The 16,625-nt window shown below is 35.7% G+C and overlaps 1 protein-coding gene across 7 annotated transcripts in view; it reads right to left on the bottom strand.

The window, feature by feature from the left end:
* The window catches only part of EVI5 (ecotropic viral integration site 5), a 201,250-nt gene that overhangs the window by 135,553 nt on the left and 49,072 nt on the right, over positions 1-16,625 (bottom strand). For all 7 annotated transcript variants that reach the window (XM_064588815.1, XM_064588816.1, XM_054512745.2 and 4 more), the window contains 3 exons: positions 5,873-6,062; positions 4,998-5,222; positions 4,149-4,223 (listed from right to left, as the gene is read on the bottom strand). In XM_064588815.1, coding sequence (XP_064444885.1) covers positions 4,149-4,223; positions 4,998-5,222; positions 5,873-6,062 — 490 coding nt within the window. The remainder of the gene's footprint in view (positions 1-4,148; positions 4,224-4,997; positions 5,223-5,872; positions 6,063-16,625) is intronic.

Raw genomic sequence — 16,625 nt, 5'->3', positions numbered from 1 at the left:
TTTTCATGAGGACTAATTCCCTGGCCTAGCAGATCTTTGCCTTCCTTTCCTCCAATGATCCTCACTCAGGCTCTAGAGCCACACCACTTAAGATTCAAATACCACTTAATAGAGTGGGAGAGACTACGCTATCCCTAACCCCTCCCAACTTGAAAGTATATAAGGGGCCACTCCTCATGACCCCAGTGCAACTCTTTCTGCCCATGGGTTCTGTTTCTGTGACCATCAGCAAATAGAGGTTACTCTCTATTGCTCAGTTTCAACATATATCAAATGGGTAAAATAACAGCACTTATTTCATAGGGTTGCAATGAAGATTAATACACACAGTATTTACAGCTATATGACTTTGCAAGCATATCAGTCATTTATAGCACACTACCTTTTTTCTGTTCCTGTGCTCTCTGCTACCTACCCTGTTACATTTATTCATTAACTTATATCTACAATTACTCTTGCCTCTCTCTCTCAGTAATAATTCCAACTCAAAAACTCCACCCTTGAATAAATCCAACTCTACAACTACATCTAGATAGCAGAAAGTGGCTGGGTAAAAACAAAACACTTAACCATGCTGGCTGGTCTCACTTTGAATTCAGGACCACTAATGTCAGTGGGTATTTAATGCTTCTGGTATATTTTATTTCCCTAATTCAATCACTCTCATTCTCCTAGGCCACCATTTCAAACTTCTCTGTCCTCAAGCTTCCATTACCTCCTTCCCACTCAACTCTAAGCTAATGATCTTATTTGGTATTTCAATTTTTTAAAAATTAGAAGCAATTAAAACACAATTTTCCCATTCTCACACCACCACAAATACCATCCTACCTGCATCTGTACCCATTTTATAACCCCTAGACTCTCTCTTCTATTGGCCTGAACCTTTAGTTCTCGTCTCATATTTTCAAATGCCCTACTTACATTTCCACTTGCATGTCCAAAAGACATCTCAAACCACTTGTAATTTCCTACCCTGCCATTCCTTGCCCAAACTTCCACTCAAAATCCATATGCATCATCACAATCTCCTTCCTCTTTTATTCCACATCTAATCTTTCAGTAACTCCTGTTGGCTCTAAATTCAAATTATTTCAAGAATCAACCACCTCCAACTATTCACAGCTAGTCCAAACCACCATCAAAAGAGCAGCCCATTGTCTGGACAACTCCACAAGGCTCTTCATTGATGTGAGAAACAAAAGCAGAAGAAAAGTCTCTCCATTCTGCTCCACTGACAAGACCGTGACACAGGCAGAATGATATTCCTCCAGGAACTCAGCTGCCTCGATGTTAATATTTTGCTAAGGACAAAAGGCAATCTTAGCCCAACCCCAGGAACCTGTAAGTCTACTTTAACATATAAAAATTCCTTTGGAAATTTCCTTTATCTCTACTCCCCAAGATACATGTTGGCAATCATCCCCCAAACATACGACCCACTGATATACATCTGAAGGGTCTCATGACTAAGCTTTTACTAGACAGGAATAAATGACCTTTACCCAACAATAGCTAGCCCCCTCAAGGTTCTGGAAACCTTGTTCCCAAAACTCCTTAGAGACTACGCTATCCCTAACCCCTCCCAACTTGAAAGTATATAATGGGCCACTCCTCATGACCACAGTACAACTCTTTCTGCCCATGGGTTCTGTTTCTGTGTTTTATTAAAAACCACCTTTTCCACCAAAGTCATCTCAAGAATTTTTTCCTGGCCATCAGCTTTGAACTCAATGTTTTTCCTACATCATTCATGGGTCACTCTGCCACCTCCCTGTGCTTTCTTCCTGTCTATTCCCTGTACAGCATGGAACTGCCAGAGTGATCCTTTCAAAGCATGAATTAGACCATTTCACTCTACGGCTCAAAACACTCTAGTGGCTTCTCATATCCTCAGTAAAAGCCAAAATCCTTACAAGATCCTACATTACATGACCCCTTACTACTTCTCTAACCTCTTCTCCTACCATTACCTTCCCCTTTGCATTCCACCCCTACCACCCCTCATTTTAGTCACAGTGGGAATGAATACATTTTTTGTCTTGTAAGAATTTCTTCTCTTCTGAACATATCAAAAAAAGTTTCATTGCCTTCTTCCTCTGCAATAGCATTGATATGGGAACTGACAATATTTTTTAAAAAGTGAGTTGAAATAATTGAATAAAAGACCCAAAAGAAAAAAATCAGTGGGCCCTTCTCAAAAAGACTGAAACAATGGTCACAAAATGAAAAAGTGTGACACCAAGTGAAATATAAATATGAAGAACAATCGCACTGCTACATACTTTCTCTATGACACTAACTTAAAGAGAATCCATGCCTTTTGCAAAGGTCTAACAGTGACAAAATCTACCTAATTTTATATGAGTATTAAGATACAGACAAAACATATATCCAGCACTTTTAGCTATTTTAAAACAACACGTACTAATTAAGCTAACTTTGCAAAATTTTTTTCTCAGACTCTGAGTTGCATTGCCAAGCTAGTATGTGGGAGGCAAAAGAGCAACGGGTGTATCAGAATAAGCTTTAGAAACAAAGAGAGGGGGCTTTCTAGCTTATGGCCCTAGGCTAGAAAAATACTATTATGGTAATGTATTAGCTGCCATTGACAATACTAGCTAAGTAAATTAATCACTAAATAAAAGTACCACTACCAGACTACAGTATCCTGAAGGAAAATGTGATGGCCCCTTAGGATTCCTACAGAGCTAGGTCCGCTGTTAGGAGATTCCTAACTCAAGTAAGGAAAAGCTGCTCTTTAAATGCTCAATAGAAATGACTACTGAAAGGTTATTTTGGAACTAATATGAAAGTAAAAGGCATAGAATTATGAAAAAAAATTACTGGATTGATAATAGGAATGCTTGAGTTCAATAGTAAAAATCCTACCAATACTAATCAATTACAAATTAGGAAAAATCACAATCGTACAAAACCGTTACACCTCGACATTAACAAAACTAGTTTTGTTTTTATTATTTACAAGCCAATGTCACCTAGAAATGGACAATTATCCTACAACAATTGGTAGTAGTTCTTATGTTATAAAACAAAATAAAAATCTATCACTTTTATTATAAACCAATGTCTCTGACATCAGGTTTTTGCTACTCAGAAAAGTAGTGTCACAGTTATAGAGCTTTAAAACTCAGGCAGAACTCTCAGGAAACTGAAGCAAAGAATGGGGAAACAGTCTCAGATTCCTACTCTGCTTTTATCTACCAAGAAAAGTGATCTTGGACAAGACACCGAACTTTTATTGCATGTCTACTATGTGGAAAACACCATGCTAGGTTTTTACATTTATTATCTCATATGACCTCACAATGAATCTGACAGTAGATAGTATTACCTAATTCAGGCTCAGAGAGAGACTAAATAATCTAGCCGACATTCACAGAATTCAGTGTAGTACTAAGATGCAAAAACCAGTATATATGACTCAAATCAAGCTATCTCCAAGGTTTCTCTTCAGATTACATTTTAGTCTGAGAATAATATAGAGTATGATGGACTTGAAAAAAAAATTTCAACAAAGGTGAAGAGAAAACACTATTTACCATTTCCCCTCAAAGATATAAATGATGATCCTGTCCCTGACTTCTGAAAACATCCCACCCGAACCCACTCCAAAATTATTCGCTGGTAATGGAAATACAGGTTATATCTCTGGGGCAGTAAGAATAACTGAGTACCTCTATTTTAGAGCCTATAACAAGGTAGGCGTAACAAGCCCTCAACTCTATGACAACCAAAATTTCTGTGTAAATTTGCAAAGATGTATGATATTAATAAGATTTTCATATCAACACTTCAATCATGTCCTCCTTGGTTCGGAAAAGGTGAGTCTTTATTAAATACTGACATGTAAGTTAAGATTTAAAAGTAGATACAGGCTTTAGTGGAATATTATGGTCCAAATGTAGATACCAAGAAGTTGAAATTTTGTTTAGTGGCAGGATATTATTGCATGTGTTATTTTCAACACATTTAATATTTTAAACTGCAAACTAAATATCCCTATTTAAATTATGCCTAGGGAAAAATTTCCAGTATCTAATGCTTAATAAAAACAAGGATGATTTTTTAATTCTCCAACTTCAATAAAGAACTTAATCAGACACTTAATACTTATACTAACTTACCTGCATAAGCAACAATCCAACTATAAAAGCACTTCCTTGACAGTAACCAACCTCACGATCCACTAAAGAATATGCCTAAAAAGTAAAAAAATGTTCAGAATACTTTAACATGATGTATTGTATCTTCCTTCTCTAAAAACCTAAAAATCGTGAGACAGTGGAGTAAAGACCATTTATTTTTTAGAAAAGCTTTTGCTTGTTATACAAGTTATCCTGTGTTTAAAAAGTAGGTGATTTATTATATAAATTTTCTTCTGACAATTTCCCAATTAGAAACTGACAGCTCCTAAGGACAAGAAAATAAAGGAATTTGTACTCAGTGAAGTAACTAAGCTTAAAAAATGTTTATCTGAGACAAAACCAGAGTAAGGTTAGGGTAAAGCACTGGAAAAACTGAGATGGTTTAAGAAGAAATTAATATTTCACAGAGGTAGTTGAAAGGGAAAAGAATTATGAGAAGAAAAAAGGCAATATTGAAAGAAAAAATTACAATGGCACACACTTTTAAGGGCTAAGAACTTTTAACAGTGCTGGCCACAGTAAACAGAAAACTTTGTTCCTAGATTGTGAAACTCACAGAAGATAAATTATCCATTTTCATAAATGATCTTTCTATGGTGTATAGTGATTTATAGGTTGATTTCAACCAACTAGTACTAAGCAAAGTGATGAATTTTCTAAGTTCTCTAAACTAGACAGTAATGTAGCATCAAAAATAAAGCAGAAATTAGGCTAACAACAAGTTTTTGCAGAAGAAACTGATTATTGTGCCGAGGATTCATGCTTCATTATATGTATAATTTCAATCTTCTGAGAATTCATTTCAAAAAATGAATAAATAGAACTTACCTTCATTACATTAAATAAAACCTCCTGTCCAAGGCTATCTTTTTCCTTAAAAAAATTGTGTTCAGGATAAGTTCTAGCAATGTCCCTTCGGATCAATTTTTCACATGGTGAGGTCATTTTCAGGAGTTCTGAATACTGATCCTTAATTGGCATACTTTGTGCACTGCATAAAAGTTGCCAAACTATTGCTCTAAAGTGGTGGGGTATCCCTTTATGAACAAGCTCCTAAAAATAAAAATAAAAGTAAAATAAAATTTTAAAAATGAACCAGTTAAGTCTCCTACCTTAAAAGCCAAAGAAGACTTAGGGGGGTTGGAATGGAGTAGAATACTCTATCAAATTTATAATTCACAAAGCTACTCTTAATACTAGGGAACCTTTTAACCAAGGCTAAGACTTGGCCCTTGGCTGTATCCTATTCTGTTCAGAGGGTTACAATGCCATGGATAAATTCTTGACATTTCTCCCAAAGTATGGCCTCTAAAGCTACTAAGGAAGTAATTGATAATCTGCAGAGCTGTGAATGAAAGCACAGTAACCATTATCTTTCAAAGGGGTGTTTTAGGCAAAAAAAGTTAAATACCGATAATTCAAAGATATCAGATGTTACAACTTCATTCCTGAGTCTATAAAATGTGAGGATTTAATTTCTAAAATAATTTTCAGCTATATATTTCTACCATTAGGATACATCTATAAAAACTGATATGTACAAGTCAAAACTTTTATGGGCACAAATAAATGAAAACATAAAGCAGAGCTCTATTACAGCCCTTGGAAAGTACTAGAATCTGATTTTTTTAAATCTTCTATTAATCCATGCCTTGATGCCCCTTTGGGATAAGAGGAAGAACTTCAACAAAGAATACGAATACCTTAACTTGCTTTTCCTTCTTTTTGCGTACATCTTCCCATTCATTAACAATTCTTCCCCAAAGAATCCAAGAATCTTCTTCAAGGTGGCTGAGATTGCTAGAGGCTGATGAACTTGATACAAGGGAGGAGCCACTGTTTCTTCTTGACCCATTTACAGATCTTAAAGACTTACTATCCGTCTCTAACAATCTAAAACATAATTAAAAATTGCTCAAGATCTAATTTCACAGTGATACTTGATGAAGTAATGATGATACAGCTTCACTATAGCTGTGGTTTTAGAATATGCATAATTTCAATAATATCTGATTGGCATCTATAAAATTACTGCTATTTTTGTTATCTAAGCATAGCAATTTCAAAAAAATTTTAATATTTATTTGAGAGACAGAGAGAGCAGGGGGAGAGGCAGAGAGGTAAGGAGAGGGAGGGGAAAAGAATCTCAAGCTGACTCTGCACTGAGCACAGAGCCTGCCACAGGGCTTGATCTCACATCCCTGAGATCATGAACTGAGCTGAAACCAAGAGTTGGATGCTTAACTGACTGAGCCACCAGGTGCCCCACAATTTCAGAACTTGATGGTAAATTATGTTAAATATTTTAGTGCTATTAGTCCCATTATAATTTCCCTTCATCTCCACTAAAAATACAAATTAGGAGAAATCTGGTGAGAAAAATAGTTGGGAGGGCTTCAGGAAAAAAGAAACTACAGTTGGAACAGGTATAACAAATTCTATGAAAGAACTAATCCTAATATGTTTAGAATATGTCCTGGGCTAGAAAAAAGCAAGGCAAAGCCATACAAATCATCCAAATCCCTTCTCTTTTTTAATTTTTCTCTACCCATGTATAAATCTGCCCAAAGTGTTTTGTTTGGTCATGCAGTGTTTGTATAAATTGAACAATTATTAATATTAAAATTGGAAGATTTTACTTATTTGTTTATATACACATATATTTATATTTATTTACAATTCTGGGGTTCTCTTGAAAAATAAAAAGATAGGGCAAAACCAGGCCCATATTTCTGCATAGGAACAACAAGGTGTAGCAGAGTAAGAGCTTCTCTTACTAAATGGAGGACTTTAATCCACTCAATCTCCATAATCCCTACTATCTCCCAAAAACTCAGGCCAACTAACAGCTGTTATTTATCACTGGGTTTACACTCTCAAACAAAGACCTCTTCACTCTTAAGGACCTGTAGCCTTTGTGTTTCCTTATCTGTTGAAAGATGAATTAAGATAATTTCAGAGATCAATTCCATGACTCATCACAACATCAAATCCATTATTTCTTTTATAAAGAAACAGACTATTAAAAAAAGGTTGGAGGGGCGCCTGGGTGGCTCAGTTGGTTAAGCGACTGCCTTCGGCTCAGGTCATGATCCTGGAGTCCCGGGATCGAGTCCCGCATCGGGCTCCCTGCTCGGCGGGGAGTCTGCTTCTCCCTCTGACCCTCCCCCCTCTCATGTGTTTGCTCTCCCTCATTCTCTCTCTCTCTCAAATAAATAAATAAAATCTTTAAAAAAAAAAAAAAAAGGTTGGAAAATGTGGCTCCATCACTATAAAGATGTAAATTACATGTCATTCAAATAAGGGTCCTAAAAGAGCTATTTGTGTTTTTAACATGGCTTCTATTTACTTCCAGTAATTTCTTGAGTAAGTCATCTGCTTAGGATATAAGAAATGCTCCCAGTAGTAATTTAAGATAAATAAAAACTAATAAAGGAAAGAAACGTATGTGTCAAACCCTACTGAACAGACTACAGAAACATCCTTTATATTTATAATTTACTCATCCTTATATCCCTGACAGCATTTAACTCAGTACAAAGTACATTAAATATTGACTGAGATGAAATAAAATCAAAATTCCCATATTAAAAAAAACTTCAAATCCCAAATATGTCATATTTAATAATACAACACAATAACACAAATTGAACAAATTCTATCCTTATTCATGGGATAATTTAATACATTTCCATTTCAACATAATTTTATATAAAATATCCCAAATATTGCTAGAAACAGGAAAATTTATACAACCAGGCAAATTAAGGGTCAACTATTTGCTATAAATAGTCTTTATTAGAAAAAATAATGATGATGTTTTACTTAAATACTGTTTTTTCTACAGATATTATTTCAGTAAGTCCACAATATATCCTATGGAAAAATTAGTAAACATATGTAAATACTTTTATGTATGAGTCTAATCCTTCAGAATTCTAAATGGAATAGAGAAACAAACTTTACTGAAACAACTTGAACCTAAGTCCTGTATTTCAGTTCATTATTCATTGAGTGCTTGCTATTGGGCCAAGTAACTAAACTACAGCACTACCAGCAATAGAGAGACATGGAGTTAAAAAGAAAATAATGGTATTTCCTAAGTTAAATGTAAGTTTGAGATATAATGGAAATATAGATGAAAAAGTGCCTAAACAGAAGGCTTTTTTTAGAGAGTCAGAAAGGTCTCAGAGATTGCCAAGTTATAACTTCTGGTATAAGCAGCAATGCCAAGTGCAATCATGGGTGAGTCAGAGAACAGGGTAAAGCAGTTTATCTTCAGAGGACAGTGAAATAACATAAACAAATACACAGAACTGTAAGAAAAAATGTATAAATGAAGTATTCCAAATAAAGATACTACATTATTTAAAATATTCAAAATACTGTCCCTGGGGCGCCTGGGTGGCTCAGTCGTAAAGCGTCTGCCTTAGGCTCAGGTCATGATCCCAGGGTCCTGGGATCGAGCCCCACATCAGACTCCCTGCTGTGCAGGAGACCTGCTTTTCCCTCTCCCACTCCCACTCCCCCTGCTTGTGTTCCCTCTCTCGCTGTGTCTCTCTGTCAAATAAATAAATAAGATCTTTAAAAAATAAAATAAAATAAAACAGGGGCACCTGGGTGGCTCAGTCACTGGGCATCTGCCTTCGGCTCAGGTCATGAGCCCAGGGTCCTGGGATTGAGCCCTGCATCAGGCTCCCTGCTGCGCAGGAAGCCTGCTTCTCCTTCTCCCACTCCCCCTGCTTGTGTTCCCTCTCTCTGTGTGTCTCTCTCTGTCAAATAAATAAATAAAATCTTTAAAAAAATAAAATAAAATAAAATACTGTCCCTGCCTTAACTACCATGACATATAAAAATGACACAAATGGACAACAGCCATGAATATAAAAGTTAAAACTATTAAAACTCCTTGAAGAAAACAGGAAAAAGCCTTTACCCCTGGAGGAGGCAAAATGTGTTAACAAGACACAAGGAAACACTAACCATAAAAGAGAAGATTGATTAAAAAATAAAATGGACTTGGGGCGCCTGGGTGGCTCAGGCGTTAAGCGTCTGCCTTCGGCTCAGGTCATGATCCCAGGGTCCTGGGATCGAGCCCCGCCTCAGGCTCCCTGCTCCTCAGGGAAGCCTGCTTCTCCTTCTCCTACTCCCTCTGCTTGTGTTCCCTCTCTCGCTGTGTCTCTCTCTGTCAAACAAATAAATAAAATCTTTAAAATAAATAAATAAATAAATAAAAAATAAAATGAACTTCATCAAACTTTAAAACTCTGCTCTTCAAAAGATACCGCTGAGAAAATGAAAAGGTAAGCCACAGTCTGAGAACAAAATGTTCTCAACATATGTATCTGACAAAAGATTAGTATCCAGAATATACTAAGAACTCTTAAAATCAATAATTAAGAAAGCAAACAACACAGCTGTTTAAATGAGTAACGGACTAAAACTGACACTTTACAAAAAAAGATAATCAAGTGGCCAATAAGCAATCGGAAAACACTTAACATCTTTAGTCATCAGAGAAATGCAAGTTAAAATCAAACTATGTATACATTAAAATGGCTACAATTTTAAAGATTGACCATACCAAGTGTTGCCTGGGATGGAAGTACTTGTAACTGTCATATAGTGATGTCATACTTCAACCTCTTTGAAGAACTAAATACATTTTCATATGACCCAACAAGAGAAAGACTTGAAGAAAGTTCATAGAAGCTTTATTCGTAATAGTTAAAACCTAGAAACAACTCAAATATCCAGAAAAAATAAGTGATCAAATTGTGATATATTCATTCATTGCAATATTACTCTGCAATAAAAAGCAATAAACTGCTGATACATATAACATAGATGAACCTTATAAATGTTAGGTCGAGTGAAAGAAGTCAGATGCAAAAAAGCATATACTACATGATTCCACATATATGAAGTTCAAGAACAAGTATAGTATAGAAGAAAATATAGGAGTAAGTCCTCATGACTCAGGGTTAGGTAAAGCCTTCTTAAAAATGACACCAAAAGCACAAGTGACTAAATAAATAAATACACACAAACACACATACACACAAATTGAACTCATCAAAATTAAAAATGTTTCATACCTTCCTGGATGCCATCAAGAAAGGGAAAAGAAAACTCACAGAATGGGAAAAAATATTTGCAAGCCAGAAGACCTATATCTAGAATATGTAAGAAACTCTTACAACTCAATGGTAAAGACAAACAACCCAATTAAAAAATGGGCAAAGAACCAGAATAGACATTTTTCAAAAAACAGATATACAAATGGCCAATAAGCACATGAAAAGTTGTTCAACATCACTAATCACTTGGGAAATGCAAACCAAAACCATAGTAAGACACCACTTCACAACCACTAGGATGGCTGTAATCGAAAAGACATAATAAATGTTGATGAAGAAATGGAAGCATAGGAACCCTTAGACACTACTTGTGGGAATGTAAAATGGCAAAACCACTTTGGAAAACAATATGGTAATTCTTCAAACGATTAAACAAAGAATTATCATGTGAACCAGCAATTCCAGTCCTAGGTATATAACCAAGATAAATGAAAATCTATGCCCAAGAAGGGACAGGAGGTGACTGCTAATGAATGTCAGTTCCCTGTGGTGACAGCTGCACAAAATTTACATAACAAATGCTCATGGCAGCATTACTCATACTAGCCAAAAAAGTGGAAACAATCCAAATGTCCATCAACTGTTAAATGGATTAAAAAAACACTGGTATAGCCATATAATGGAATATTATTCGGTCATGAAAAGGAGTGAAATATTGGTACATGGACAAACCTTGAAAACATTATGCTAAGTGAAAGAAGTCACAAAAGGAAACATATTGGATGATTCCACCTATATAAAATATCTAGAACTCAGAAAGTAGATTTGTTGTTGCTGAGAACTGGAGAAGTGAAAGGAGCAAGAAGGAATGGACAGTGACTGCTAATGAACACGTGCTTTCTTGTGATGATTATACAACTCTGAATACATGAAAAAACACTGAATTGTATACTTTAAACTGGTGAATTGTATGTATATGAGTTATAGCTCAAAAAAGCGTTATATAAAAAAGAACAGGTAAAATATATCGATGACAATAAAAATCAGAAGAGAGATTTCAGGGGGGTGAGGTTGCTAGAAAGGGCACAAGGGAATTTTCTGGGATGATAGGAATTTTCTACCATGATAGAAATCATCTGTGTTAATGGGCATGTGGGTTATACACAAATTTGTCCAAAATCAAACTATACTTAAGAACTGAGCATTTATTTCTCTGATTGCAAATTATATATCAACTTTATAAAAATTTATAGAAAATACTGTCTGTGGTTAATGACACTAGAAGTAGTGACAATTAGGTGAGAAACTACTGCTTTCTATTGTTGAAAGCCCTTTAAAACTTTTTTTATAATAATGACTATTACTTAGTAAAGGACTATTTTTTATACATTAAATGTATCTATTTTGTTTTATTGTTTTTTTAAAGATTTATTTATTTGAGAGAGAGAGACAGAATGAGCAAGAGGGGCATAGGGAGAAGGAGATCCCAAGCAGACTCCATGCTGAGCACAGATCCTGATGCAGGGCTGGATCCCAGGACCCCAAGATCATACCTGAGCTGAAACCAAAAGTCAGACTTTTAACTGACTACACCACCCAGGTGCCCCTAAATGTATCTATTTTGTAAAAAAAGGAAAATATGAACATTATTCCATTTTTTCCTTTTCTAATTGTTAGTCATTCTAGCAAATTTCAGACTTTTCTAAAGATAAACTTTAGAATTTTTTTCAATGTTATAGGTATAATGAAGAAGTCTTTTCTGTTGGAGAGTTGGAACATTTTCCACAAGTAATACTTGAACTGATACTGTTAAGACCCTCCCCACTGAGCTTCTAAGTCATGGTACACAGGAAAAGAATTTACACACTCATTAAGAAAATGTAGACTTGGGGCACCTGGGTGGCTCTTTTGGTTAAATCTGCCTTCAGCTCAGGTGATGATCTTAGGGTCCTGGCACTGAGCCCTGCATTAGGCTCCTGCTCAGTGATGAGTCTGCTTCTGCCTCAACCTCTGCCTCCTTGCCCCTGCTTATGCTCTGTCTCTCTCTCTCAAATAAATAAGTAAAATCTTAAAAAAAAAAAAGAAAGAAAGAAAGAAAGAAAGCAAATGTAGACTTTATAGAATGTGTAGTTAGAAACAAGTATTTTTTTTTTAAAGATTTTTATTTATTTATTTGACAGAGAGAGTTAGCAAGAGCAGGAACACAAGCAGGAGGAGTGGGAGAGGGAGAAGCAGGCTTCCCGCTGAGCAGGGAGCCCGATGCGGGGCTCGATCCCAGGACCTTGGGATCATGACCTGAGCTGAAGGCAGACGCTTAATGACTGAGCCACCCAGGCGCCCCAGAATCAAGTATTCTTATCTCAGGAAGACTCCTACTAAACAGGCTGCCACCTAGTTTCAATATAATTAAAGTATTCTGACATGGTAATAGAGGATGTATACTACCTGAAAATGTCAACAATTTCCAAAGATTTGAGGCCAGCAACTAGTAAAATGGTAATATGGCATTACTCATAGGTCCTTGGACTATTGAGAAGTCTATTCAAAATGTACTTATTTCCCTGTTTCCAGAGCATGTGGGTTCACTGCCTTGCACAGATTTATTGCAAAAAAAGGAAACTACCTTTCTATCCCATCGTAAGTTCCATATGACTAATATAAGAAGAAATTTATCAGATTCAAGGAAAAGAATACTGGCCCAGCAGGAATACTGTATGCTACAATCAAAGGCATGCCCCACAGGTTTGGGTGGCCTCTTGGACCTTTTTTATCTGCCACTGCTATACAGTAATTCACAAGCCCAAATCTATTCATCCCCAGAATGCTGCCAGACTAAGACATCAGAGGTTGGATCTTTATTGACTGGAGAATACATAATCTTTAGTTTAAGTAAGCAACTCCAAGTTTTTGTTAGGGCAGCTCCAGCTCTAAGGACAGCATTCAAAATGGCTATAGCCCCACATTATCGGAGATGGGGGTGCTAAAGCTAATTTTCAGTTGGACTTCACTTCAAGTAGCATCAAGGATGGAGAAAGTCTAGGTTTGGCTGCTTCCAGAAGCTTTAAAGAGTTGGCAGAGAAAAAGCATTTCCAGTTCCCTGGAACCCAGTTTGACTAAACTGAGAACAAGGGAATATGTCAACACAGAGAGTAGTTTCAGTTTTATTTTATTAGGCAGATTACCTTCACCATAACTTTGCTACTGAGAACTGAACCTTATCCTCACCAAGGGGTCACCTACCTAAGGAAAAACAGCACAGTGTGTACTACTTCATGATGGGCATATGAGAAAAAAAGAGTAGCTCGTGTGTGGCAGTGCACACTTGATGAACATCAAAGAAAAAGCCTCTCACAATAATACCATGATTGAAAAACACAATGGAGGAGAAGGAAAACAAGGGGTTCTCTTTTGGGTATTTGGAGTATGAAGACCTTGGGGGACATCAATGTAGGTAAGAAGCACAACAATGGAAAAGACAAGTCTGAACCGTAGAATAGAGGTGAAGCCCACAAGTAGAAATCTGGCAATTATTGTAGTCCCCCCTTATCCGCAGCTTCACTTTCTGCAGTTTCAGTTACCCACAATCAACTGTGGTCCATTAGCAGATGATTCTCCTTCTGACATATGGTCAGCAGGTCAACAGTGGCCTAATGCTATGTCACAATGCCTACGTCACTCACCTCACTTCATAGGTAGGCATCTTACCATCTCACATCATTATAAGAGAACAGTACATTAAGATATTTTGAGAGAAACCTCACTCACACAACTTTTATTAGACTATATGGCTGTAATTGTTCTATTGTATTGTTAGTTATTGTTGTTAACCTCTTACTGTGCCCAATTTATAAATTAAACTTTATCACAGGTAGGTAGGTATAGAAAAAACAATACATACAGAGTTCAGTACTATCTACAGTTTCAGACATCCACTGGCATTCTTGGAATGTATCCTCCACAGACAATGGGAAACTACCATATTTGCGAAGAGTTGACAGTAAACTTTTTGAATACCCTATTGTACTCAGCATAATACTTTCCTATGGGTACCAGAGCTAAAAGATCAGGATACAACAGCAACAGGTCATCATGCCATTTGAAAATGTGTCAACTGCTAAGATAATTTACAAAGAGCTAACAAAAGACCTAGAAAAGCAAAGGTAAAAAAACTGCTATATAAGAAAAACACTTGGAAAGCTAAATACACTGGCACTTACCGCAGGGGAATCCACTTTGCAAACAGGGATTCAAATATCTCTTGTAATGTTACATCAAAGAAACAGGATATGAATGTACTGGGAGAAAAACAGCAACTAGCAAGCTAGAAGAACAGCAAACCAGTAGCAGCAAAATACTTGCCTGACTCACAGAGTAGTCACCCCCTTCACATCAACATCATCAAGCATAAATTCAAGTCTCAGAGCAAGAGAAACAAAAAAGGGGAGAATTAAGAGAAAACCCAAGGAATTAGCACAGGAAACAATTCAGAGACAACTCACAGTGGGGTGCCTACGTGACAGCAATCTCTCCAGTTCTGAAAGCATAGGGGTTTTTATTTTGCTTCTGTTTCTTTAAGATGAGGTCTCAGAGAAGGCAAACACAGGAGACTTGCACCTCCCTCCCAAATATCCTGGCCAGAAACTGATGGTTTGGGGATTACTTTTATATAGACATTCCAGACAGACAAGCATAACAAACTTAACTTCTAAGATTTCTTAATTTAAAACACAATGTGAAGCTAAGCTAGTTGCAACAGAAAAAGTAGTTCAATAAATTCTCTTAATTACATCATCAAATTCCTTAGGAAATCAACTAATAAAAAATGCAAAATAATCCTCAATGAAAAGAAAAAGAATAAAGAGTTTGTGTGAAGATCTTAAAGCCCTCTCCTATGATTGAAAATACATGAATTTTTTACAGAGAGACTTGAAAAAATTGGTTTTGCTCCCAAGCTTTTTAATTCCTTAATATTCTTGGTTGTGTTATAGAGAGTATTCTCAGGAAAACAAGGTAATGCTTTAGTAGTAAAATTATAAACATAAGATGAAAGTTGGATTATCTAGATCAGCCCTGTCCAACAGAAATATAATGCAAGCCCCTTATATCAGTTTAAATGTTCTACTAGCCACATATAAAGTAAAAAAAAAGTATAATTAATTTTAATAATTTTACCAAATATAGTCAAAATACCATCTTAGCATGTAATAAAAATTTAATTAATGAGATATTCTTTTTTTCAAATCAACTCTTCAAAATCTGGTATACATTTTACTCTTATAGCACATAACAATTCAGACCAGCCACAGGTGCTCAACTGCCACATCTGGCTTGTGGCTACCATACTGGACAGTATAGATCCAGATGTTGGTAAGATAAAGATATATAAATTAAGGTTTCAAGGATTCCTGCTTACTATATTTAAAAATACATAAAATACATTTATTTTATTTTAAAAGAACCCTTATCCATTTTCCTTATTCTCATATCTCACCGCCCAAAAATCTGTTAAAAAGCAAAGAATGTAAAAGGAAATAAACACTGTTCAATGCTAAACTTTTAGACCACACGAATAATGGCCCATTAAAAATTTAAATTAGCAACATTCCCTTCCTTAATTAAAATGCACTGCTATCACACTTGAACCTTACCTTCCTAAATTCATCTCTGCCAAAGCCTTTGTATTTTTAAAACGAAAAACACATTTAACACATAGGAAAAAAATAGCTGTCCCATTTCAACTTTAAGGCTATCAATTATTAACTTTCATCAAACAGATCTTTGACATTGTATTGAACCATTTCTTCACATCTTTCTGGGGTTGCCACATGCACTGATACTTTAAAAGTTATAATTGCAGTAAAACTATGGGGAGGAAAAACAGTTTGTTTGATATTTGATATTTTCATGTTTCTTAAATTATCATTTTCTGAAATATTGCCATTTTAATACTTTACTGAATTAAAGAGAGTTAAGTAACATAACCAGAGATTCATCTATATTTGGAGAAGAGAACAAAATATCCTAAATAAAAGCATTTTCCTTATATCCCTCATTACAAATAGTAATTGTGTCTCATAATTTTTACTTTAGTTATGTAACTTACATATCTACATTATAAAACACAGAAGTGGTCAGAGAAAATTTATTATTCTTATAATTTTTCCTTGGACTTAATATGTTGGCAGGATAGTAGGGCAGAACAGGGGGAGGAAAAGTTAAACCTAGTGTTTGCCATTTTATTTTTTGTTAGAGTCAGAAATGTGTTTTTCCACCAGGATTGTTCTAAGGCAAAAACAAGATGTCATTACATTCAAACATTCTCTACACTCAAAATCCTTCCCATGGATTTTGAGTTTTAATGACAAAAAAAACACAA

The sequence above is a fragment of the Mirounga angustirostris genome, unplaced genomic scaffold, assembly GCF_029215605.1.
Source record: "Mirounga angustirostris isolate CCGP_5_RB_7025 unplaced genomic scaffold, mMirAng1.0.hap1 SCAF_4, whole genome shotgun sequence".
Lineage (NCBI taxonomy): Eukaryota > Metazoa > Chordata > Mammalia > Carnivora > Phocidae > Mirounga > Mirounga angustirostris.
This window is presented reverse-complemented; position numbering and strand designations above follow the sequence as displayed.